Source organism: Thrips palmi, unplaced genomic scaffold (genome assembly GCF_012932325.1).
Source record: "Thrips palmi isolate BJ-2018 unplaced genomic scaffold, TpBJ-2018v1 HiC_scaffold_1, whole genome shotgun sequence".
In the NCBI taxonomy this organism is placed as follows: Eukaryota; Metazoa; Arthropoda; class Insecta; order Thysanoptera; family Thripidae; genus Thrips; species Thrips palmi.
In genome coordinates, this window is record NW_023144620.1 from 12,782,425 (window position 1) to 12,809,212 (window position 26,788).

The window sequence follows — 26,788 nt, forward strand, 5'->3', positions numbered from 1 at the left end:
GCTGCGCGTGGACAAGCTGTCCAGGGAGTCCTAGGGCGGCTGGCTGCGGCTGGCGGTGGCGCGGCCGCACTGTAGGCCCTGATGGCGGTTTAGCGTGCGCCCGGCCGCCAGGGCTGCCGCGGCCGAATCATCTACCTTCACTTGAACACACAATGGCCACAAAAAGCAGCGCGAGGCCTCATGATGAAACACTTGTACGAATAAGAATGGCCCCAGCCGATTATGAAGAGGAAGCGGCGAGATGGCACCGCGGCGGGGCGGGGCGGGGCGGGGCGGGGCGCGGGGTAAGACCGTTAAATCGACCGTGAAAATGTAGGGTTGCGTGGGGCCGGGTCGGGCCGGGTCGGGCCGGGCCGGCCGGGACTTCTCGGCGCTTCCTTGCAGTGATGGACGGCAAACTCGGTTATTACTGCCGATAATCCGCGCGGCCGGTGTCCGCAGAACGGCACGGTATTCGCACGCCACGCAGTCTCGCTTCAAGCTGTCCGAATGACAAGACTGGGTCTGCGGAGCGGGCCAAAGGACACAACACTAGCACGCCATATGCGCTCCACAGTCTTCAAGTAGGGGGCGAATCATTCCTTTTTCGAACGATATGTACTGCCATTTGTGCGGTTCGAGTCGTAGCACTGTGCTTACCTAAACAGGAGGTAAACATGAGAAGCCCTGCGACCTCTTCGCTGGTGGATGAGGCCGTCGTTGGTCCTCCAGGCACTCGGTGGGTTCGCGAGGCCACAGACTGACACTGGCGCTCTGCAGACGATTGGCGCCGGGCGCCCTGCGCCGCCTTGCGCCCTTACTGCAGACAAACTGCCAATTTGCACCCAAATCGGCGGGGCGTCCCCCCCCCCCCCCCCGAGCGAGTGTCGCCAAGCCTCATTTCCCGCGCTCAGCCCTTCCCCCGCGGCAGCCCCAGCCCAGTCGCTCTGTCTCTCTCGCACCGCTACGGGACGCCCCATGAGTGCGAGAGAGACGGAGCGACGAAACGGCTGCACGGAATCAGCCTGCAGGCCGAGCGGGCAGGCCCACAGTGTGGCGAGCGCCGCGAAAAATTGTGGCACTTTCTTGGCCGCGAATGGACGGCTCGACTGGGCCGGGGCGGCGTGGCGTGGCGCGGCGTGGCGCCGAGTCCCTGGGGATCCCCGACCGCTCCTGGGGGCCGAAAATTTGTCGCGCGATTTTTACTGACAGGACCCGCTGCGCCCGCTGCGCTGTGCTGGTGGCATTGCGTGCGTCTGGTACGCTTTAAGTCAACAGCACCCACGCGGCCCTTACCTCCCCCCTCCCCTCCGCGCGAGGCAGCTCAGGGCTCCGAAATCGAATTAACTCTCTTGTTAAGAGAGCTGTTTTCATTTGTCACATTACTTTTCCCCGACGGCCTGCCTCTGTTCTTTCTGGATTAACAAAACGAATCAACTCTGATGAGTCCCATTCCTAGAAGGGGAAAAAATACTCCTTCATCAATGACGGTTTTTTTCCATCGCCTTTCTTCGATGCGGGGGATATAACTGCCTTTACACAAATCCTGCAAGATTCTTCCGTTCGTCTTGACCAACGACGCCGAAAAAAGAAGAGACTCTTGGCATTGAGAGACGGTATTGCGAGTCAATTTAATAAAGTAACAGAGAGAAAAAAACGTGAATAAAATACAGTATGGCTGGAAAACGCACCTTGGGCTTCACAGGAAAAAATTCTCCTAATACGAATGAAGGAATTGTAATACTTACTGCAGAGAAATGATTTGAAAGGGTTTAAATCATATGATGAACCTCTGTTGAGCAGGTCAATTAAAACATACATAAATAGCATTTCCGGTGATATTTGTATCGATAGGAAAAATGGATTGGTCAACTGGGGTACTATAGGACAAGGCCAGCTGACCCACCCCGATTGATTTCCTGTTGTCTCTGGACCAACTTTTGGGCGGGACGGTACCGGAGATGTCACGCATGTGGCTGTACAGACGCGCGGTATCCCGCGCCCGACGACACCTGATACTGCCGTGCCATGGCGTGGCGTGCCGTGGCGTGCCGTGGCGTGCCGTGCCCCCCGCGGGGACAACAGCCGTGTCGCGGCGTGCGTGACACGCGTGCATCGCCGAACAGACAAATTCATCCGACGAAGAGACAAATGAAGAGGCCGCTCTCCCAGTTCTAGGCGACACATCACACCCAGGTGTTGCTCGGAAGGAGCGGATCTAACGACGCTGCTATTTTGCATCGCATTCCACACGACCGGAGAAATGTCGGAGCAGCAGGCAGCGTCGCACAGTGGGCCAGAAGGCCGGTGGAGTGGAGGCGGCCGAAACTCTAGACGCGTTTTGAGCTCCAGAGTCGCTAAATGGGACTCGAACCGAACGTGTGACCCCACCAATGGATAGCTCTCCGTACGAGGAATCTATTGGTGGGGTCACACGTTCGGTTCGAGTCTTGTTTAGCGACTCTGGAGCTCAAAACGCGTCTATAATCTTGACCGCCACCACCGCGGTCTTCTGGCCCACTGTAAGTCGGTGATGACGTCAGAGGCGTGCCAACCGTGTGATCCCGCTCGCAAGTCTAAACAAATCGGATGGAGCACGCCTCCTTGTGTGAGCTGACACGCGTCGAACCATCAATAAATATCACAACTGGCCACCCGGCCCCGCCCCGCCCGCCTCGCCGGGGCTGATCGCTCCATACTTGCCCCGGCTATTAATAAAGGGCGAGGTGTCTTCTCCAGCACCGCCGGCACACCGCTCCACTCCAGCACTCTCCACGCAGCGCACCTGGACAATTGGCTGTTGTTCGTGTTTTGACTTTCTCCGCCGAATGCACGAATGAGCGACGAATCGGGCGACAGACGCGTTGTCGCCACTGTTAAACCCTCGGCCGGCGATCCGCCAACGCCAACATTCCTCCGCCCTGCTGCGCTCGCTGCGCTGCACCCTAGTCGCTCCTAGTGCCTCTAGTGGAGGAGTCCCCCGGTCACGTCCCAGAGTCCGAGGCCGTCATATGACGCCCCTCCCCCCTCCCCCTCCCCCGCAGAGGTCGCGTCCCGCAGTGTCCACTCTCCACTTATTATGTTTCCCCCTCCACGCCCGGGCGACGCCTTTTATTTGAGATTGATTCTCCTCCGGTCGCCGCCTGCTCCCCCCCCCTTCCCCCTCTCCACACTTGTTCTCCGGCACGTCGCCATACATACACGATGCGGCCGTTGCCTGTAATATAACTACTGCTGCCGAGCGATCCAGAAGAGTCGTTCTCGTCGCTCTGTCTCTGTCGCACTCGCGGGGCTCTTCGTAAGGGTGCGAGAGAGACAGAGCGACGAACCGACCTCCTGAATCGCTCGGCTGTCCGGAGCAGCGGGGCGGCGCTTACATGGCCTCCTCTGGCGCTCGTTGCGAAGGCCCGTCCACGAAACTAAGCGACAATGCATAGCCCGGCGCGAATGGCAACTTGAACTTACATGAGAAGGTTAGGATTTACAGGTTCCAATCAAAGGCAGTTAGCAAAAACAAAAAACGCAACACAAGAAAAATTACACAAAAACACCGTTATCTGATAATACGAATGATAGTTTAACTGGTTTCAGTCAACCACTGAAAAGTCCACGCTCTGGTGGAAACGAAAATCCAGACTTCCGCGTCACCCAAAAGTATCGATTTATCGTTTTCAAACAGACGGTTCGAACTTGGCGCGCGAACGCCGACTGTCAACTGTCGCCCGGCCGCAGCGCCACCGAAGTCGCGCGGTCAAAATTCGAGTCGGCGCGGCGCGACGTGCGTGTTTACGTTTCGAAACGTGTTTAGTGAGAGGATCTCGGCTTGCTGTGTCGACGCAGCTTCACATTGCTCTGCACATTTGCTCAGCTGAAGCGGACGTCTGGGCGTGCGTGGATCTACATGTCAAGACCATTTTGCATCGATTTGAAGTCAGCAGGTGAGTGGAAACGGCCGCCGGCCGAAACATAACCTCAACTCCAAGCGGCCAGCGCCGCTACGGGTAGTTTCTTGATTCCCACTTCCCACTTCTAAACTGTGTAAGTTAGAGGGGTATGGTAAGCGAGCCGATTGTAGTTTAACCCGAGATCTACAATCGGCTCACTTACTATACCCATCTAATTTCAACGGTTTGGGAGCTCTGACCAAAATACCGTCCCGAGCGACGGCAGCCGGGCTGCGTCTGCCGCGAGTCGTTTCGGACGCCGCTGTCGCAAACCGGAGATCAGCCTTCGGTTTTGAGTGTCGGAGAGTTGGTTGAAAGGGCGAGTCTCCGAAATCGAATCGCGCGACTCAGAATACACGGTTTTTGTCTACCGCGACATATTTTCCAAATAATGATTAGCATCGTAAAAGTACTTGAGAGAGGAGTGCATTCAAAGATTCATACGACGCGTCAAACCGTTGTCTCTGTCAGAACGCAAGGGCGGAATGTGGAGTCACTGTTCAGATTGAAACCAACTGCCCAAGAGCATATCTGCCGCCCTCGTGCATTTGCCCGCTAAGAGCATTTTGCTGTGTAGTGCTGCGTGCGCAGTGCAGCATGGCGCCTGGCGGGTAGGCAACCATAGTGCGCGCGTGCGTGGCGTATGCCTTGAGTGCCTACCTGCCGGGGGCTCTTGCCTGACAGGTAGGCAATCACAGTGCACGCGTGCGCGGTGTGAACTTCGGCTGCCTACCTGCCGCCGGGGGCTCGGCGCTGTTCGCAGTGCTGCGAGGGGCGTCATCGGCGTGGCTGTTTTCCTCGGCCTGACCGCGAGCCGGGCAAGGAAAGGAGCTGACAGGCCTGGGCGCCGGCAAGATGCATGGCGATGCACTACTTGGTGAGGCCGGGCGTCCGCTCCGTTCGAATGCGACCCCTCCTCCGCTCTGTCTCTCTCGCTCGCGCGGCGCCCTCCGCGAGGGTGCGAGTGAGACAGAGCGACGTTCGGAAGCGGACTCGGGGGCCGTGCGGCGCACATGCGGCAGCAGACTGATGCCGAGAGTCTCGTCGCTTTGTCTCACTCGCACTCATGGGGCGTTCTTATGGGCGCGGGAGAGACAGAGCGACGAAAACGACTCTCGGAATCGGTCTGCAGGCCGACGGTGGGCCGAGTGGGTCGGCCGGCCAGATGGGGTGCTGCATCGCTGCGGCGATAGCGGCCGATAGTGGAGTGATTGAAGGCGTGAGAGAGAGAGCGAGATCCGGACTGGGCCGCCTAGGCCTAGGCCTCGTCAAGCCCGGGGCAGCGAGCGAGCCTCCCACGCCCAGGAGTTATAGCAGAAGCCGCGAGCCGAGCCGAGCCGAGCCGAGCCTGCGGTTGGAAGAGACCGCCAAGTGCTCGTCTCGGAGTGCAAGCGCCCCGCAACGCGCGCCGGCCGCGCTCGCTCCTCGGGGAACACCAGTAGTTGTAGTACAAACCGACTTGCGGTCGCCGGCGCCCTGGTGGGGCCCTGGTGGGCGGGGGGAGGGTGGTCGAGGGGGGGGGGGGACATGTGTTTGAAGGCTTTGTAGTGCGTCCTGCCGTACGCGGGAAAGCCTCTGGAAACTCTCCTCGAGGAACACGGAACACGACGCCGAGCCGGGCGAGCCGCGCAGCGCAGCGCGTGTGCCGGTCGGGGATTAATGGTCAACATCGTCCGGGCCGCGCCGTTTCGGCTCTGTGTGCGTCTGTCTGTCTGTCTGTCTGTCTGTCTGTCTGTCTGTCTGTCTGTCTGTCTGTCTGTCTGTCTGTCCGTCCGTCCGTCCGTCCGTGCACCCGCCTTTCGCTTTCCGTGGACCGTTGGCCGCGGGCGTGAGGTGAGGTGGCGAGGTCTTGAGTCGCGCGCGGGTCGCGGGGGCGCGGAGGGTGGCGGCGGAGGGGCGCGGGGCGGAAGGCTCATTTGTCTTGGTTCCTGTGTCCTGGCGGCCCGGCGGCCTGGCGCTGACACCATATTAAAATGGTGCCGGAGGAGCCCAGCGCTCCCAGCGCGACGCGTGTGGCGAGGGGGAGGGGTGGGGGAAGACGCTGTAAAGATAGCGATTGATTCCCCGCTGGTCCTTCCCTTGCCTTCCCTTCGCCGTTCTTGGCCGCCGCTTCGCCGCTTTATGGCCTCTCCCCGGCAGTCGGCGGGGCGGCGCGAGGGTTGAGGAGGTCGCCGCCGTCGTGCCGCCGCGTCGCGCCCCGTCGGCTCGCCCCCCGAGCCTTGTAGTGTAGCAGCGCTTTGCCGCGACGCGGGGGCAGTTCGGGGAGCAGCTCAGCGCTCAGTGCCGCCGGACTGTCAGAAGGAGCGCCAATTGCATTGTTTCCTTAAAGGTGCCTCTGATGATGCTGATGAACCAGAGTTGAAAGGGTTGCCAACCTCAGCCTGCCTGCTGGCCAAAGCGTAATCTTCTGGAGCGATCGCTCGATAACGTTAGCCTATTAGCCCAGGATAACGTTGGCAACCCTTTGGACACTTTTGCATCGTGAATACAATTTGTGTCTTCTTTTGTGGCAAAACTGAATGGCATGATGGGCCTAGGCAGACCCTTATCGGTGTGGGACTGCCTGAGTACCTTGTTCCCCGTCCTCGACGTCGTCGCGGTGGCTCGCCTGGGTGGTTCCGCTCTCTGCTGCGTGCCCTGTGCGCTGCCTGCACCTTTACGGCCCGGGCGTCATGGCAGTGCAGTGCCGCTCCGGCTTCGGAACGGCATTATTTGATTCGCGCGTGACAGAGAGAGCGCAGCGCGGCGGCGGCAAAAAGGGGAGTAAGCACTTTGCTTTAATTTGGAGCCGTCTCTGGCGCGGCGGGGCGCGGCGGGGCACCATGCTGCCGGCCAGCCTGCGCGTGTTTTTGCACCACGCCCCCGTGTGGCGGCCCCGGCGGCAGCCCCGGCCAGGCCCAGGACCGGCGGCAGTGCGTCCGGAGCACCCCGTCGTGACCGTCGTGACCCACCCCCGGCGCGGTCGCTGCAGGGGACGGCGGCGCGCGCCACGTCCACTATATAGGTTTAGTTCGGTGGCCATCCGGGGCCGGGAGTTATTGCCAGTGTGTGCACTAGGGGCTTCGGGCTCCGCGTCGACGGGGGCGTGGCGGCCTCGGTGGAGGCCTCGGTGGCGGCCTCGGTGGCGGCCTCGGTGGCGGCCTCGGTGGCGGCCTCGGTGGCGGCCTCGGTGGCGGCCTCGGTGGCGGCCTCGGTGGCGGCCTCGGTGGCGGCCTCGGTGGCGGCCTCGGTGGCGGCCTCGGTTGCGGCCTCGGTGGCGGCCTCGGTGGCGGCCTCGGTCTTCACACGAATCAATCCGACCAGTCGACCGGCGTGGCTCCGTCCGTGGCCGACGCGGAGGTCGTGGTCGTGGTGGACGTCCGCGTCTTGTCCGCCGCGCTGTCCGGAGGGGGTGGCGTTACACGTGCGGTTATGAATACGGAATGAGGTGGTTCGGCGCGCGCCACAAAAACATACATTTCGTGTCGTGCGGCTCGCAGCGGCACGGCGCGGTGCGTCCGAGTCGAGGCCGTGCCGTTGCGCGCCCTGCCGCCTGCCTCGGCCTCGGCCAACGCGGGGGGCCGCCCACCAGGCCGCCGCCGAGGCCGGAATGAGGAAACTAATCAGGCAACAACAATACTGAATGATTTTAAACGCGGATTTTAACTGCTTTCTTGCGTCCGTATGAATGTCCAGTCTTAGAACGTTTGTTGTTACCGAATAATTGAATATTATTTGGCTCCGGGAGTTCCTCACTGCGGCACTGAATCCGCACCCCAGCGGGTCCCCTCCTCCCCCCCCCCCCACACACACACACACTCACTATTGGCAGTGGCAGGGTGTCGCGCGACGCCGGTTTTTTCCGACCTGCGTTGTATAAAAACGGGTCGCACACGCCGCAGCGCCGCAGCCCCCCGAAGAGGCGTGCCGTGAGGCGTGCCTTACACGCTCCGATCTAAATGAGCCAATTAGGCCCCGCGAGGCTTGGAGGACGAGGACGCCGAGGAGGACGCCGTGGAGGCCCAGGTGACGTACCGCTGCGTACCGCACCGCCACCAGCAGGTTGCTTCCGGACAGTGCCGTCGACGCTCGGTCTCGCTCGCACCTGCACGGGGCGCCCCATGAGTGCGAGAGAGACAGGGCGGCGAAAGCGCCGTTCGGAATCAGGCTGCAGCGCGGCGCCTCCCGGCGCCACACCGTCACCCCGGCCCGTGAGGTTGATGACCAGAACCCGCGCGCAAAACGACAAAATTGAAATTCGGAAGCTCCTGTTTCGACGTCGTTTTCGTTTGAATTGTTTGAATTCGGGTATGTTGATGAAGCATTTCTTGGTCGTGGCGCTTGTGGAGTTTGAAATGCGCCGGCCCTCTCCTCTGTTCCTCCCCGAGACGCCGACTAATTTCGGGGAAAAGTGGGCGAAATGCGACGCTGCCCGGCGTTCGCGGGAGTGAGACATTCCTGAGTGTCGCTGTGCGCGCGGGAAGCAAGAGGGAGACGAGAGACTCCGGGGCCCGAAGTGGCGGCGGCAGGGAGGTGCTCGATCCCCGGCGCCCCGGCGTCTAGGTCGCGGTGGACGGGCCTCGGTGGAGATGGGCCAATCAACGAGTCGGGCGGCGAATCACCGCCAGAGAGAGGGGGGAGGGGACATGGTGGAAACAGTACAGTACTTTTGCGACTTTTGCCTCGACTTTGGGTCCTCACTCTTGAGCGGCGGGGTGGCCGGCTCAGCCAAGAAAATTAGACACCGGGCTGCCTGCTCCAGTATTCGAACCCGGGACGTTCGCCGCCCAAGGCGAGGCCGCGTCGGTCGGTCCGGCCGAGAGTCTCAAGGTGGAGCAATAAAGCATCTGCAGTCCGGTCCTCTCCTCGGCCAGGACGGCCTGCCCTCGGCGGCTCGGCCTGCTGCTGGGACTGCTTGGCCACGGCGGCAGCGCGCCTTGCGACACTTGCCACCGCGCGGCACCGCGGCACCGCCTCAAAGGGCGGCTTTAGCGCGCTCCGCCGCAAATGTTATCACTTAAATTATCACATTCCTGGTCGGGATATCCTTCTCGGCGACGGAATGCCGCGCGGTGCCTCGCGGTGTAGGCGAAAAAACGCAGAAAAACAAAGGAGCAGCGCCGCCGGACGTGTGACGACACGGCAGGCTGACGGTGACGCTACGCCCGCGAGGACGCTGTGGGGACGTTTGCGGAGACGCTCCACAGTGGGCCAGAAGACCGGCGCTGGCGGCTGAAATTCTAGATGCGTTTGGAGCTCCACAGTCGCTAAACAGGACTCGAACCGAGCGTGTGACCCCACCAACGGATTCCTCGTTCGGAGAGGAATCCATTGGTGGGGTCACGCGTTCGGTTCGACTCCTATTTAGCGACTCTGGAGCTCAAAACGCGTTTAGTGTTTTAGCCGTCTCAAGTGATCTTCTGGCCCACTGTGCGCCGCGGGCCCAAGCGGAGGGAAGGACCCGCGCGCGACTGGCGCCGTGTCCTGCGTCCTGCCGGCCCTTCGTCCGCCGATCGACATGAAAACCTTTCCATCGATCGTTATGATAATCCTGATTTTCATCCTGGTCCTGTGCGTCGCTAATTAAAGCGTTGGCCGACTGGAATGGCATTGTTGTATGCGTTTGATGAGATGATTGAAAATGCCGGGTGCTCATCGCCAAGTCAGTGGACCTCCTCTCCAGCTGCCCCCCCCCCCCTCCGCTCAATCCGTTTCCGAGAACGACTGCTGGAGGGAATCAGCTGGGGCCGCGTTCGAAAAAACAGCCTGTCGGCGAACGCCAAAAAGCCTGACCAATTCACACAAACGGGTTGGCGGCCCAGGCCGGGGCCCAGGCCTGACAGCAGGCCTTGATATTGTTCTGATTTATGATTGATTGTACAGCGACATGTCCCCGGCCGGCATTCCCTGCGGAAACAAAAGGAAAGCGAGGAAAAGAAGAATCCGGCCGGGATTCGATCCTCCGCCGCGACCGCGAGCCGCACCGCAGCAGGGCGAAGCACGGCGCGGCGACCGAGCAGGAGGTGCAGTGCAAGGGGCGGAGTGCGGGAGGCATTAGTAGCCCATATAACACTAGACGGGCAGGCAGGCGGATAGACAGGCGGACTGTCGGCAACTCCAGCACCGATCCATCATGGCCAGCAACGCATCGGGACGCTGGGACGCCCCGCTGGAAAAAAAGAAAGGGGGCTCCCCTGGAAAAGGGGGGTGGCGAGGGAGAAAAAATTTGGCGAACAAGTTGGGGGAGGGACGCGCTTCCCGCCGCCGACGGTCTGCGCGGGGCGGGGCGGGGCGGGGCGGGGCGGGGCGGGGCGGGCTGTGGGGGAAGCGGAGGTGACCTCGGAAATGGGGGCTTACTCCGCAAGTGGCCCATTCTGTGCCATTCTGTGCCACGCTGTGCCATTCTGCAGCCAGGCGGCCGCAGCGCCCCCGCGCGGCCCAAGCCGGCATCTCCTTGCTTCCTTGGGTCATCGGATGGTTCCCATGGGGGCTCCCATGGGGGCTCGGTCCGCGCGTGTCCATGTCGTCCACGCCGCGGGCCGCGCTTCATGGCCGGACATGAGTTCGAAGAGCAGGCTTCCGAGAGTCGTTTTCGTTCCTCTGTGCCTCTCGAACCTATACGGGACGCCCCATGAGCGCGAGAGAGACAGAGCGACGAACACGACTCTCGGAATCAGTCTGCTGCAAGAGGTAATCAAGTCCTAATTGGAGCAATGAGCGTCGAATGGCGGCCCGCGGCCCACCCGGCCACCCGCGCTCGCCGGGCCGCCAAGCACCAAGTGGAAGTGGACATCGAATTAGTTAATGGGTCTGTCCGAGCGGAGCGCCGGCGTCGCGACGTGAAGCGCGGTTGCGGCCGCTTTTTAACCAAGTTATGGATTTGACGAGGCTGCCGATGATGGAATTAAGAGGCCGGCGTCGTCGGCGCCCCTGGCACTGGCGTGTCGGATCGGTCATCCTGGCGGGGGCCTCGGCCTCGTCGCACAGTGGGCCAGAGGGCCGGTGGAGGTGGACAAAACTCCAGACGCGTTTTGAGCTCCAGAGTCGCTAAACAAGCCCCGAACCGAACGTGTGACCCCACCAATGGATTCCTCGTTCGGAGAGCAATCCATTGGTGGGGTCGCACGTTCGGTTCGAGGCCTGTTTAGCGACTCTGCAGCTCAAAACGCGTCTAGAGTTTTGGCCGCCTCCACCGGTCTTCTGGCCCACTGTGCGTCGGCCTCCTCGGCGGCCGCGTGGCGGTGGCGCTCAGACGGCCGGGAAAAAACGCGGCCGAAACCGAACCGGCCGGCCGGCCGGCCGTCGCACTTATCTATTCATAGACGGCTTATTTACTCGGGACTTTTTACCGGCGTCTGCGGTGCGCTTCCCGGAAATCACACTGTCGCCGTGAGAGACGGCGAGACGCCGCGAGACGCGACGGTCAAGTCGGACAATTATTGGCAATTTATCTACGGCTGGCCGGGCCGTTCGCGGCACCAGGCCGGCGGAGACACCGGACGGCCGCGGCGCTCCCGGCGGCGCAGCGGAGTGGCGTTCCAGAGGCCGGGCAGGCGGGCAGGGCCATCCCTCATATCTGATATGACAAGACAGAAGCCAGAACGTATCAACGGCCGGCAATTTGGCCAGACAGGCTGCCTGCAGCGCGCCGCGCCCGGCAGCGCCCCTAGCGGAGACGAAACGAATTGCGGAGGTAATTGTCGCTACAGCTTTCCAGCGGCCGGCACCAACGCATGCTGCTGGTGGGTGGGTGTCTTGTCCCCGGTTCGAATACCCGGGCCGGCCGCCGCGTCTTTTTTTCGTCCGTCGCCGAGTCTTGGCTGCGGTAACTTGGCGCGGCTGCTAACCCGGCGACTCGCCGCGTCTGGCCGTTGTCTAGACGCCGTGAAAACAATTTGCTGCGCAGTGGAGGAGCGCGGGCAGTTTGCGTCTGCAGAGCAGCCTGGAGCTGCAGCCTGCGGCCGGGAGTGGTGTCCGGAGCCTGGAAGCCAGGAGCCTGGAGCCAGGAGCCAGGAGCCTGGAGCATAGAGCCTGGAGCCTAGAGCCAGGAGCCAGGAGTCAGGAGCCAGGAGCCAGGAGCCAGGAGCCAGGAGCCTGGAGCCAGGAGCCTGGAGCCTGGAGCCTGGAGCCAAGCCTGGAGCCTGGAGCCAGGAGCCAGGAGCCTAGAGCCAGAAGCCAGGAGCCTGGAGCCTGGAGCCTGGAGCTGGGGGCCTGGAACCTAGAGGCTGGAGACCGGAGACTGCGGGGCCTGGAGAATAAACCCACGAGAACCTGCAGCTTGCGGCCTTAGACCCGAGCTACTGGAGCCTGGAGCCTAAAGCCCGGAGCCCAGCTGCTGGATCCTGGAGTTTGCCGTCCACAGCCGCAGCTGTCGCGCCCTCTGCAGACGGATAACGCACACCGAAACGTATGCCGAGAAATTTTTCATACCTGCGCTGCGCGCACTGCCCTACCGCCCTCTGGCCTCTGGCCCCTGGCCGCGTGGCCGGCGACACCAACTAATAGGCGGTCGTGTTGAACGTCCCCGGCCCTGTCCCTGCTGTGACAAATTCCCCCCACTCCGGGCTTGGCCGGGCTTGGCTTGGCCGGGCTTGGCTTGGCTGGCGCTCGCTGGACGGTCTGCTCCCAGGGATCCGGTAAATCATAGCGGGGACACGACGTTGTTGGCGTTGTTGGCGTTGGCCCGGTGCAGGGATGAGAGGAAGGACCTCGCCTGGCCTTCGCTCACCCCTTCTGTGAGTGAGTGTGTGAGTATGTCTGTGTGTGATTCATTCATTGAAGAAACTCTCAGTCAGCGCTGGAACGCGGCTCGGACAAATAACCCGATAGACACCGCGAGGATTCAATGCAAATAAACCAAACAGCACGGACTCCTTTGCTTTTTTTTCTCTCGCGTGGAAACCGGTCATTATTCTCCGCAGGCATATTTACCGTTCGGTGGTGGTAGTTAGAGTCGCTGTGTGAAAATGTCGTGACGATTTGCTGGACGCAGATGCAGTTGGAGTCAAACTCGTAACGCAGGCGGAAGTAGGGCTAAACCCTCATGCCCGGCCAAACTCTCATCGCCAGACAAACACTCATGGCCAGGCAAACACTCATGGTCAAACCTTCATGGCCAAACCCTCAAACCCAAACCCCTTATGACCAACTCCCTTCTGACCTCACCAGCATGGACAAACCTTGATGGCCAAATCCTGATGGCCAAACCCTCATGGCCAAACCCTGCACGGTAAAAACGGTTCCTGGTCTTCCCAGGAACTCCCTGGAAATCACACTGAGAAAACTTTACAAACTATATTGGGCCTTACAAAGAAAAGTAGTTTGTATAACAAATTATTTTGAGCATACGTAAGCTTACAAAGAAAATACTTCGTAATTTACGAACTATTTCTTCGTATAACAAAGTATTTTAGTTTGTTATACGTATGCTCAAAATACTTCGTAAGGTTTTAAGAGTGCACCTATGCCTTCACCATTGGCTTCCTGGGAAAAGCAGGTTCCGTTTTTGCCGTGTGACAGCCAAACCCTCATGGCCAAACCGTCTTGGCCAAACCCTCATGGCCGAACCCACATGGCCAAACTGTCTGCAATTCGATGAACGACATCGGCGCGCTCTCGGCGCCAGGGCCGCGACTCCTCCGCGGTAGCATCCACGTGCTGCAAGCGGACCTCGAGCATTGCTTCGCCGCTCTGTCTCTCTCGCACCCGTCGGAGACAGCGTCGACGCTCCACGAGTGCGAGGGAGACAGAGCGACTCAATGAAATGAAGGCGCCGATAAATCTGGGGGCCATCCCAATATATCATACGGTGGCCGGGCAGCAGCGCGACGCGGCGCGACGCGGCGGAACAAGGACAAAAAAGGACGCGTTGATGTCTTAAGGTGTAGGCTGCTTGCTTTTACTACGATGAGAGTCGATGCGACAAATGGGCTTCCTTGGCGTGCATCGCCAGGACACTGTTCTCGGAGCGTGGCTCCAGCCAGCAGACTGATTCCGAGAGTCGTTGTCATCGCACTGTCTCTCTTGAGCACACATGTGGCGTCCCGTGCCGGTGCGAGCGAGAGTGACAGAGCGACGGAAACGATTCACGCGGAATCAGTGTACTGGCTGTACTTGGGTGGGTCCGGCTTGGCTTATGGCCTACCCCTTTGGCCGTTTCGGAGCGTGGCCGGAGCGTGGCCGCGGAGGCAGTGTGGTGGCAGTGCGGCGCGCAGTGCGTGGCGCGGACTGGCGGGGTGCTTGCCATTAATTTCCTCGGCCCGGAGAAGTGCCCTGCCCCGCCGCCCGAGTCCGAAGGACCGTCTCGTCGCTCTGTCTCTGTCGCACCCCCGGGGCGGTTCACGGAGGTGCGAGAGAGACGGAGCGACGCAGGGCGCTGCTGCCCTCTCGCCTCCATAATCAGTTCACAACCGCAGCGAACCGGGCCGAACGCCGGACGGCGGCTGGCTGCTTGATGTATGGCACGCCACGCCACGCCACGCCACGGCACGCCACGCCACGCCACGCCACGCCACGCCACGCCAGGCCATAGCAGGCGAAAGCATCGGCCGAATGTCTATTAATAAATTAGCGGCGCTCCGGCCAAGACTTGGCGTGTCGCGCTGCTCCGCCACTGTGCGAGCGACGCCGAGCGACGCAGCGCCGACGTCGTGGTGACTCGGCAAGAATTCCGCCAGGATGGCGCGCCGTTCGCGCTGCCGCCCTGCACAGTGGTTCGCTCTGTCTCTCTCGCGCCCGCAGCGAGCGCCCCGCGGGTGCGAGAGAGACAGAGCGACCGGAGCCCTGTAAGGAAACAGCCTGCAGTCCGCCCGCACTGGGGGGCCCTTTGCGAAATTCCTGGTCGGTCGGGGGTAGAAGTGGTGGTGGTGGTGTGGGCCCCAGCGGGGGTACGCAGTGTACACTACGGGTCGATGGAGGCCCCGCCCCTCGGAACACCACACCCCACCCCACCCCACCCCGCCCCGCCACGCCCCCATCGGCCCAGGTGCGAATCCCGCCCCATCGGCTTGGCAGGGCGCGAATTGGCTGACGGAAGGCGCCCTCCATCGCCGCCAGGGCGGAAGGGCGCAAGGGCCCTGAGGGCTGTGGCTGGAAAAAAGGGGAGGGGGGAAGTGGGGGTTGAACCGTGAACCTCCCACGAGGACCCGAAAATCTCTGCTGGGACACACCAAGGCCGTCGTGTTGCCGACGAGGAACTGGCTGAGCAAACACAGTGGGCCAGCGGCTAAAATTCTAAACGCGTTTTGAGTTGCAGAGTCGCTAAATGGAACTCGAACCGAACGTGTGATCCCGTCAACGGATTGCTCTCCGAACGAGCAATCCATTGGTGGGGGTCACACGTTCGGTTCGAGTCCCATTTAGCGACTCTGGAGCTCAAAACGCGTCCGGGATTTTGATCGCCTTCACCGGTCTTCTGGGCCACTGTGCGAAGGCGGATGCGGTGCCGAAAAGCGCCACTCCCGAACTGCAAGTTGCGCGTGCATTTCCAACTCACCTGCCGCCTTACGTGGAGCAGAGACCGACGAGTCGAAAGAAAGAACGAGAGAGAGAGAGAGAGAGAGAGAGAGAGAGAGAGAGAGAGAGAGAGAGAGAGAGAGAGAGAGAGAGAGAGAGAGAGAGAGACTGCGAAATGAAGCTGCTGCCGGAGGAGGGCTCATTACTCGCTGCAGAGGTACCGATGCAGAAAACAATAACTGAATGGACGTTTACGATGTCGTAAATTACCTAAATATAAAACGGAGGGTACATGCTCTCGCGCGTGTGTGCGTGTGTCGGCGGCGCGGCTCGCGTGCGTTGGTGGCGCGTGATGCGCCGCGCCTTGTCGGCACGCGGTTTATATTCGGGCCGGCCGAGTTGCCGAAATAAATAATTTGGCGTGCGTCGGCGCGTTATCGCCTTATCGGAACAGATCGCGAGCACACCGTCACTCCGCTCGGAGCGCGGATTAATGAAAGAACCGCAAGGCCGAGGTGTGAATCCCATGCCGTGCCACCGTGCCCGCCGAGGCGGCCAAGTACGCAATTAGCGCAGTGGGCCAGAAGACTGGCGGAGGCGGCCGAAATCCCGGACGCGTTTTGAGCTCCAGAGTCGCTAAATGGGTCTCGAACCGAACGTGTGACCCCACCAATCGAGCCACCAATGGATTGCTCTCCGAACGAGGAATCCATTGATGTGGTCGCACGCTCGGTTCGCGCCCCATTTGGTAACTCTTCAGCTCAGATCGCGTCTAGAATTTTAGCCGCCGATGTCCTCTGGGCCACTGAGTAGCCGTCCATTTGACCAATTCATTCTGATTCATCCCGGATTGCGTGGCAACGCGTGCGATGCTCATCTCGTGTGAAAAAAAAAGATATGCAGTTTGCTATTATTCTTGAGACAAACTGCAGAGTTGGGGGGCACTCTGCCGCACACACACATATGCGCGCGCGCCCGCACACACACACACACACACACACACACACACACACACACACACACACACACACAGAGTGTTTATGCATGCATGTCATGCGTTTGTCCGCCATTTTGTCCAACTGGCAGCCATTTCTGCATTCATGATTCGTTTCTCTCTACGCCCCCCTTCTCTCTACCCGCCGCCGCCCCCTCCCTCCACTCCACCCAAAGCGGTGCGGAGTGTTTGAATAATGAGTACTTGCGGTCATTAGCATTATTACCGCGAGAGGGGCGGTGGAGGGGGGATGGCACTTCTGGCGCGTTGGTTTGCAAGTGCTTCAACCCGAGAAACCCCAAAAGAGGAGGTAATTTTCGGGGCGCGCGCCAATCGTTGCCAATCTCGTCGTCGGACTGCGCGGCGCACGCGCGTCCTCTGCAACTTGTTGTTGTTGTTGTTGTTGTCGTTGTTGTTGTTGTTGTTGTTGTTCAAAGTCCGCCGCGCGCCTTCCTTGGCCGTTTCCGGGGTCTCGGCTGCAGTGGCCGAAAAGGCTTCAGCCTGTCCCGCCACTCGCCCTGGTCCACACTGGAGTCCACGCTGGAGTCCACGCTGGAGTCCACGCTGGAGTCCACACTGGAGTCCACGCTGGAGTCCACGCTGGAGTCCACGCTGGAGTCCACGCTGGAGTCCACGCTGGAGTCCACGCTGGAGTCCACGCTGGAGTCCACGCTGGAGTCCACGCTGGAGTCCACGCTGGAGTCCACGCTGGAGTCCACGCTGGAGTCCACGCTGGAGTCCACGCTGGAGTCCACGCTGGAGTCCACGCTGGAGTCCACGCTGGAGTCCACGCTGGAGTCCACGCTGGAGTCCACGCTGGAGTCCACGCTGGAGTCCACGCTGGAGTCCACGCTGGAGTCACGCAGTCCACGCTGGAGTCCACGCTGGAGTCCACGCTGGAGTCCACGCTGGAGTCCACGCTGGAGTCCACGCTGGAGTCCACGCTGGAGTCCACGCTGAGTCCACGCTGGAGTCCACGCTGGAGTCCACGCTGGAGTCCACGCTGGAGTCCACGCTGGAGTCCACGCTGGAGTCCACGCTGGAGTCCACGCTGGAGTCCACGCTGGAGTCCACGCTGGAGTCCACGCTGGAGTCCACGCTGGAGTCCACGCTGGAGTCCACGCTGGAGGCCACGCTGGACGCGATGTGGAGCGGCTCGGCCGCGCTGCTTTGACGGGCAGACGGGTAATAAATGTCCTTACGTGACTCGCTGTGATGTGTGCCGAAGGACCCGAAGGGAGCCGGGCATCACCGGTCGGCCCGGCCTCCCCGTCACCGCTGTTCTGTCTCTCTCTCTCTCGCGCGCGCCGCGTGAGTGCGAGAGAGACAGAGCGGCCAAAGCACTGTTCGGAATCGGCCTGCAGGCAGCTGGGGGCCTAAGGTGCTTGGGTCGGGTGGGAAAAAGGTAACATACGACGCCGCCATCCGAGTCGCGGATAATCAAACCGCATGGCTGAGGCCGCTGCTGCACAGATTCATTCTCAATCGCCATTAACTGAGAATGGAAGAAAGGTCCAGGACTAATATTTTGGCTAAGGTAAAGTTTGAGGACTATTTTATCGTCGAAATTTGAGTAGTGCTGGTTACCTCACCCAAATTTGAGTGAAAAAGTATAGCTGCGCCCAAAATCAATAATCAAGAATCTTGCGTTATCAGTGATATTAAGGGACTCCTCCGGAATGGCTCGTCCTGCTCTCTGAACGAGGAATCATTGCGACACCTCCTAGGAACAGGCGGCTATCTTCCAGGAGCTTCCAGACACTCGGCTATCTCTCAGTAGCTTCCAGACACTCGGCTATCTTTCAATAGCGTCCAGACACTCGGCTATCTTCCAGAGCGCTTCGGAGACTCGGCTAACTGACTTCTGCGGAGAGGTTAGGGTTGTCCTTTCGATAGCGTTTTTCTTTGTTACACTCATCAAGACGTGCTCACGCCATGATTTTAATCTACTCTGACAAACTTTTGACACATTTTGGTTAGGTCCCGGTGAGGGCATTTCAACTGGTTTAAAATATATACGCACCCAAACTCGGGAAGTGGGGAAAGCAGTTAGCCGAGTCTCCGAAGCGCTCAGAAAGATAGCCGAGTGTCTGGACGCTATTGAAAGATAGCCGAGTGTCTGGAAGCTACTGCGAGATAGCCGAGTGTCTGGAAGCTCCTGGAAGATAGCCGCTTGTTCCTAGGAGGTGTCGATTGGTGGGGTCGCACGTTCGGTTCGAGTCCTGTTTAGCGACTCTGGAGCTCAAAACGCGTCTAGAATTTTGGCCGCCACCACCGGTCTTCTGGCCCACTGTGCGTGCAACGGCCCCGAATTCGGCTCGCGTTTTGCGTGCTGCATTGGCCGCGGGCTGCAGGCTGCAGAAAGCATCGCCGCAAAAAGCGGCGAGTGCATCCAGCTAATTGCAGCCCGGCCGTTCGTCCGGCCGTTCGGCTGCCGGCCTTTACGACGACGCTTTTGTTTTCGATTTATCTTACCATTATTTCATCATGTTTCTAATTGAATCATAGCGTCGTTGTGTTGCTGGCGCGCGAGGTGTTTCTCTGTCACCGTCTGTCTGTCTGTCTGTCTGTCTGTCTGTCTGTCTGTCTGTCTGTCTGTCTGTCTGTCTGTCTGTCTGTCTGTATGTTTGTCTCTCTCTCTGTCTCTCTCTCCCTCTCTGTCTCCCTCTCTCTCCCCCCCTCTCTCTCCCCCTCCCTGCCTCCCCCTTCCTCTCTCGCTCTGCCCCAATGATCAGGTCATCGCTGCTCGGAGGCAGCATAGCACTGACCTCGCACCGCCATTTCCAATTAGAAATCAATAAAGTTTCAAACTAATTTTTTTTGTAACTTTTTTTTTTGGTGCGGGAGACTTGGACGCGCGGACGGGACAAGAAAACAGCGAGGCGGCTCGCCTGGGATTGCCACTCGAATTGCGCGGAGCTTCCTCTCCAAGTATAATGTGGCCTGCTCTCTGATTCCGAGAGTCGTTTTCGCCGCTCTGTCTCTCTCGCACCTATACCGAACGTCCCATGAGTGCGAGAGAGACAGAGCGACGAAAACGACTCTCGGAATGAGTCTGCTGGCGGCTCCCGGGAGCCGCGCAACGCTCGGTCTCCGTGCAACGCTCGGCGCAACGCTCCGCGACGTGGAGCTCGGTGCGTCGTGAGGCAAGAGGATCAAGGAGAGATGAACCGGGGATGGAAATGGCCGACCTAAAGGCCAAGCAGTTAATGGCGTTTTTGCAGAGATGGGCCCCACCGGCCCCACGCTACTGCACTCCGCCGCACGCCACCAGTGTGCCTCGCCACGCCAAAAATAAAGACCTTAATAACGTTTTGGTGGGGAAAGTCTCTTGGATAAAACCTGCATATCCCGGACTGGCCCGGGCTATTAAGCCACTGTTGACAAGACTGTTGAGCAAGGGGACTTATGATTTCCCAACAATCTGCAAAAAAAATATAGTAGAAAAATAGAGACACTACCAAAAAATGTCCGTACTCAACGTTCAAGAGACACTTGAACTACGTGAAAACTAAAATGCCAATTCTTGAAAGACGGCTTTCTCAACGCCCTCAAAAAACAGCGCCAGATTTCTTAAAATGAGGAAACATACCCATCGAACGCTTTTTTGGCGTAGATAAAATTACCGTATTGAAGGCATCCTAAGTCTCGAGTCTCAGTCGAACCCAGCGAATAACAACGTGAATATTGGTGATTTTGACGGCGTACGAGATGGGATTGGGTGAATGGAGGCTGCCCGGCGTTCCCACGCCTGGCCCACAAAGGCCCCACCGAGACCGAGGCGGCGCGGGGCGGCGCGGGGCGGCGCGGGGCGGCGCGGGGCTGCGCCTCGGGCACACGCGGATTAAGGTACACCTTGACCAATTCATTGAAACACGTGGCCCTTTTGAAGAACCAACGGAAGTGAAAATAAGATGAAGCGCCCACACCGTCGGAACGCCGTCTATTTTCCCTCGGCCCCTGCAACAGCACACTAAAAACAAACAAAAAAAAACCTGAATTTAAATTTAAGAAGAATGTGTCATCGGTTTTGTCCACACGGCAAAAGTACCGCCTGGGATTCCCAGGCGGTGCCTGGAAAATAGGCCCTTTTTCCCATGATGCGCCTGGGAATCCCAGGCGGTACTTTTGCCGTGCAGTACGTTATTATAATGACTTAAACTAGCAACCAAGCGGAGTCAAAATTAAGTGAACAGTAAAATAGATTTTAGTGCCTTCGAATTCACTTTCCTTTTTTTAGAGTACGTTCACGAGTCTTCCCCACGGGGCTAGACAGCAGACAGACGTGCATGTGTTACGGCGGCTTCTGTTTGACAGGCAATCCCGCGGCGTTCGATTACCGTCACGACCCGACGCGACCCCGCTTCGATGTATCGAAGTATCGAAGTAGCAGCGTCGCAGCGTGCATGCATAGCGCACAATGCAAGGGGCGCACTGCATCGCGTTTCATCGCCGCTTTCTCTCTCTCTCTCTCTCTCTCTCTCTCTCTCTCTCTCTCTCTCTCTCTCTCTCTCTCTCTCTCTGCTTGTGTTTTTGTGGCGCTTTTTACCACTCCTCCGGTGTGATGCTCAGCTTCTGGTGTTCTGGCCAGATAATTGAAAGCCCCGCCAAGGCCTCTCCTTCCTACGTTACGCCCCAGTAGCCCCGCCGAGACCCGCCGTCTTTCTGCCGGCCAACCTCATAACACATTTCCGAACGAGACTTTTCGAACGATGCGACAAAACGCAACTTTGTGTTGTTGTTTTTTTGTCTTGTAAATTTGTCTTTTATACTGTATAAAATGCACGTTAAAAAAGAATCTGTTGTCCTATCGATTGTTGATTTTGGGATAGCTAAAAAAAAAGTTGTTAGGCGTACTATCAATTTGTTGTCAGAGCGAAACATTTCGTTCTGACAAAGGACGATATCGCCAGGAAGACCAAATATCATAAAAATGAAAAAAGTCAAATGCTTGTACACCTCACGAATTATTTGTCGTGAGAGCAAAGTCTTCGTTCTGACAACAAATTAATTGTCCGCCGAACAACTTTTTTTTTGCCATCCCAAAATCAACCTACATTTATGTTGCCACAACAAATTCTTTTTTTACGTCACAGTAAAATTTCAGCTTCAATAGTTTGAATTTGATTCCAGCATTGTGCGAAAAATTTATCCACGGTACATTTTTCTTATTCACTGCAACATTCAAAGAAAAATCTTTTATAACGAAGAAAACCTCTGCTACTTTCCTCGTTTGCGGGTGAAAGGAGCTTTCAACGAGATTTTTAAAACCCTGCAATACAATGCCAAACATTGTTGTTGTTTTTTTTCTTGCCTAAATTATTTCCCCGCGCCTGAAGTGTTGGACTGCGCGTGCTGTACTGGAGCAGCAGTGAGACAAAGGAAAGCAGAAGCGGCGGCGAAAAGAGCGCCCCGTTTTTGCCCGGACTGCAGGCTGATTCCGAGAGTCGTTTTCGTCGCTCTGTCTCTCTCGCACTCATGGGTCGCTCCTTGCGGGCGCGAGAGAGACAGAGCGACGAAAACGACTCTCGGAATGAGTCTGCTGGGTAGCGCGCCGTGCCGCCGTGGCAGCAGCGGGCGGGCCGTGCCGCCGCGCAGCCCTGTGCGCCGGGACAGCCTACCCGGCCCTTGCCAGGCGCTCCGTCTCTCTTGCTCTCTTGCACTTGCCGGAGGGGTGCGAAAGAGAGGCACAGAGAGAGAGAGAGAGAGAGAGAGAGAGAGAGAGAGAGAGAGAGAGAGAGAGAGAGAGAGGAGAGAGAGAGAGAGAGAGAGAGAGAGGGAGAGAGACAGAGAGAGAGAGAGAGAGAGAGAGAGAGAGAGAGAGAGAGGAGCACGGGCAGTGGAATCGCTCGACAGGGCTGGCTGGCCCCTGGCCGACCGGGCCATACCCGCCTCTTCCTCAACGGCGTGGCGTGGCGCGGCGCGGAGCGGTGTGCCTCCTTTCCCATTCAAGAAGGCCCATGACGAGGCGTAACGCGCCCCGAACGTCATCTTCTCGGCAGCGTCGCGCTTCGGTAGCGGATAAATTAAGGTGATTGTTTTCTAATTGATTATCGAACGGAAGCCGCACTATGGTGAAATGAATGAAGAGTATAGTGTGTGGATGCGTGCGTGTGCGTGAGTGAGAGAGATGCATTGTTAGCGTCCGTGTGTGCGAGAAAGAATGGCAGTGTGTGTGCGTCTAGATAGTGTCCTGCATCTCATTCGATTGTCTGCGTCTTCATTTTCGAATCTCCATTGCAGATGGGCACCACCGTCGTCGCCGCGCGGATGCGGGGCCTTGGCCGCCGTGGCCGTGGTTGTGGTTTGGACACACTGTCTGTTTACCATCGACGTGATGTTTGTGACAATGTGCTCTCGCTGATGGCAGTGCGTGGCACCGTCCGCTTCTCGCGGCCTCGTCTTCGTCGTCGTCGTCGGCGGCTCTCGGTTGGCATTTTGTGCCGCCGTGCCGCAGTGAGCCGAGCTTCCCGCCGACGAAATGAAGCGATCCCGTCGGAAGTGAGGCGCTACTTCTTTACGGTGTGTGGCCCTTTCCCGCCCTTTCCCACCGTTTCCCTCCGTTCGGGCGGCGGGCCGCGTCGTAAACCTCAAAGGGCCGAAGCGCTCCGTCGCCTAGAAGCGAGAACTCCATCCTGCTGCAGACTCGGCAGCCACGCACAGAGGGCCAGAAGACCTGCTCCGCCGCCGGCTAAAACCCTAGACGCGTTTTGAGCTCCACATGTCGATAGACTGGACTCGAACCGAGCGTGTGACCCCACTAATGGATTGCTCGTACGGAGAGCAATCCATTGGTGGGATCACATGTTCGGTTTGAGTCCCGTAGAGCGACTCTGGCGCTCAAAACGCGTCCGAGATTTTGACCGCCTCCACCGGTCGTGTGGCCCACTGTGCCTCGCCGGCTGACCCTGCAGCGGGGATGCGATCGTCGCCTCTCGGGCATCCACCAGCTCGCCGCAAGGAGGGGGCTGATGCCGAACGGCTTCGTCGCTCTGTCTCTCTCGCACTCGCACGGGGCGCCCCATGAGTGCGAGAGAGACAGAGCGACGACGTGCGGATTCTGTCTGCAGAGCAAAGCACGCCCACCAAAAAAACGTGTCGAGACGGACGTTGCTTATTCCGAACACAAAGATTGCTGGACCGCGGCGTCGGGACGCGGTCCTAGATGAGTTTGTGCAGTGCCTCGCAGTGCCGGAAGGGGGTCCGGGGGCAGGGGGGCCAGTCCGTATTAGAAGCAACAGAGGCGCTGGGACGGCAGGGAGGGGGCGGCCCCGCCGCGGAGCGCCGCGGAGCGAACCAGGGGCACCACGCCGCGCGGGGAGGGGAGGGTAAGACCAGTAGCCGCGGCGGCGCGGCGGCCTGGCCGGGCCTGCCTGGCCCCGCCCCCCTCGGCGCCGCGTGGAAGGGGTGCGACGCCCCACCGCGGGCCGCGCGGCCACGCCCCACCGCGCCGCCGTCGCCCGCCATTGGCTGGCCGCCCGGCCGCCCCCTCCACTCCCTTTCACCGCACCTCTCTCCCTTTCTCTCGGCCGCCCTCTCTCTCTCGCTCTTGATTAGAGACGTGGCGGCGTCAAGGGGCGCCGCGACGCCAACGACGCCAACATTCTTGTTGCTTCCTATCGCATTCCGCTGCCGGATTGTGTGACTCTGTGTGTGTGTGTGTGTGTGTGTGTGTGTGTGTGTGCGTGTGTGCGCGCGCGCGCCTGTCCGTGTGTCATGGCAGTGGGCAGTGGCGGTAGCGTTAAGCCGACGTTAAATCGGGATCTCGTCCGGTTTTTGTCATTCATCTCTCGCTGGGAGAGAAGAATTTCGTCGGACGAGTCTGCTCTGGACGCCCCTTCGCTCCGTAGTATTTCAATAATACCGAGTGATTCCTTCTTTTTTATTCGCCCGCTGTCTGGATTTTGCCTAATCAACTCGCTTTGCCGCCCCCCCCCTTCCCCCCCTCTTCGCTGGCAATTTTCTCCCCGGCCCGATGATGGCGAGGACGGCATTGTGCTGCTTTTTGCTGCGGCCGGCCGACCGATTTGTGCAAATAAATGCGATGAAAGCTGCTGGCCTCGCTCGGGCCGGGCAGGCTCGCCTCGCCATGTTATGCAGATGTCGCTCATCCACGCGCCCGATATCCGCCCCGGTTGGTTGTGCCGGCCGTCCCGCTGCCGGACGACACAATGTCGGGCGGGGCTCGCGGGCCGCACCCGCACCGCGAGCGCCACGCCGAGCGCCACGCCGAGCGCCATCAAAAGCGCTTTAGAGCGGCAAAGAAGCGGTCGCGTCGCCGTCGCCCCGTCCTCACTCATTCTCGCTCATTCTCCGCGCCGGCAGGCTCGTTCCGAACATCGCTCTGTCTCTCTCGCACCGACACGGCGCGTCCCATGCGTGCGAGAGAGACAGACAGAGCGACGGTTCGGAATCGCCAGCCGGCAGATGGCGCCACCGTGACACGCGTGCCAACTAATGATATCGACGTTTATTCCGGAGGCACGGCTCTGGCTTGGGTATTGGCTTTGCGAGGGTTCTGCACTTGAGTCACATTTACGCACCTGCAATCCTATGCCTCTCCACTCTATGGGGCCGCGAGGAGGTGTGTAGGTAAGTACAGTGCACTGGCGACGGGATGACGAACTGCCCCCCTTTACTTGCAAATTACCAACTATAACGCCGGGTGTACACACACACACACACACACACACACACACACACACACACACACACACACACACACACACAAGTGGCGGGGCCCCGCGGGCACTTGAGCAAACGGAGGCGACGACGGCCCGCCTTGCATTATTGCAGATGACATGCATTCATCATTGTTGCACCTGCAGTTGCAATTACCGCACTGCAACAATGGGATGCAATTAGGGCGATAGCATCCTGGGCGGCATTCTGCATATCAGCGGCAGCGGGGGCGGCCGAGGTGATGCATTTCAGACCGCCATGCAGTGCGCCACTCTCTCTCTCTCTCTCTCTCTCTCTCTCTCTCTCTCTCTCTCTCTCTCTCTCTCTCTCTCTCTCTCTCTCTCTCTCTCTCTCTCTCTCTCTCTCTGCGTGTGTGTGTATGTGTGTGTGTGTGTCCGCGACCTGGGCGGTATACCATTATCGCAGCAGAAAAGTGATGCAGGAAAAAAAGTGTCCGTGATTGCCGACCAATACGATACTGTGTCTAGATTGCAACAAAACTGATGAGGATACAAAATACGAACCCCTATGACCTTTTTACCCTGGCTTCGACTTTTTCCCTGTATTAAACTTTTCCCTGTCTTAAAATTTTTCCCTGTTTTAAACTTTTTTCCTGTTTTTTTTTTTATTTTTCCTTATTTTCTACAAACACTATAATGACCAGAACGTAAATCTATTGACTTTCTTGACATTTTTTATTTTTTTTTTCTAAAACGTTACTGGCTGGTTTGAGCGTGTTGCTGGTAAAGTGTTTGTGCGGCGGGGACGTACGCAGCGAAGTGCTAATTTAAAAGTCATCCGCGGGGTCACGCCCGGCAGCTGGAGGGGAACGGCTTGGGAGGCAAGAGACCTGTTATTCTCCTGCAGCAGGACGCCGCGAATGTATACAAAAGTTCACGGCACTTTAAATTTTCCGTTTTTGAAAATAAATGGATTTTAATTTTTTTTTAAATAGTTGATTAAGGCGTAATGAATTTTCATCGTTTAGAAGCTGTTGGGTGTTTTGCCGGGGGTGGCGGGCTGGCCGTCCACCGTGGCCGGGCGGTCTCGCACGCCAAGCCGCCAAGCCCGGCAGCGGGCAGATATCCACGCAACAGACACTTAACGACCAAAAAACGGGGCGCGCGCGGGGCCATGGTGGGGCCGCGGCCGGGCCGTGGTGGGGCCCCACGGGGGGTTACTGCACAAGCGTAGCCAAGGCCGTAAAGGAGAAATGGGAGGACAGCCCCCGATGGGGCACCCAGGGGGCTACCGGGGTACGTGTTGCGTCCTGGAGCCCCCACCAAGCATCCTAACTGGACAGAAATTCGACCTCGATATGACGTTTTCTGCGAACGCGGTCTAGCGTTATGGACGAGGGCTGACCCACTATAGCTTTGTGCACAATGGTTCTGAGAATGTGCTGGATTTCTGGTGGATTTGCCACTCATTTTTCGTACTTTGGCGTTTTTACCGCCCGGATATGAAATTTGTCCATATTTTGTACAATGATTGTAGGAAGTTCTATCGTTGTTTACCAATGCGATACATGTAATACCTTATAGCTTCTAAAATTTTTTCCCAATATTTTTTTTACGGTCACCTCAAATTTAGTTATCCAGTTAGTTATCCAGTTGGCGAACCAAACCTGTCTCGAAGGTGCCCCAAACACTCGCACTCGATGAACCGCGCGCCATTCACATTTACACGGCCGAATTCAGCCGCCTCATTCACATTGAAATTCGGTCCGCCTGCCCGTGTGTATTCATGGGTCCGA

The 26,788-nt window shown here is 58.7% G+C and overlaps 1 protein-coding gene across 1 annotated transcript; it reads left to right on the forward strand.

Annotated features, from left to right (window-relative positions):
- The first annotated feature begins 1,838 nt into the window (after window positions 1–1,838).
- On the forward strand, window positions 1,839–22,727 carry LOC117645503. The gene is made up of 3 exons (XM_034385799.1): window positions 1,839–1,856; window positions 3,712–3,917; window positions 22,594–22,727. The coding sequence occupies exons 1-3, from the start codon at window positions 1,839–1,841 to the stop codon at window positions 22,712–22,714; spliced, it is 345 nt and encodes a 114-aa protein (XP_034241690.1). The 3' UTR covers window positions 22,715–22,727.
- The last annotated feature ends 4,061 nt before the right edge of the window (window positions 22,728–26,788 follow it).

Excerpts from the sequence above, each read along its gene's own strand:
- LOC117645503 (XM_034385799.1), top strand. Across the intron at positions 3,918-22,593 it reads CATCGATTTGAAGTCAGCAG|ATGGGCACCACCGTCGTCGC; the intron begins GTGAGTGGAAAC and ends TCTCCATTGCAG.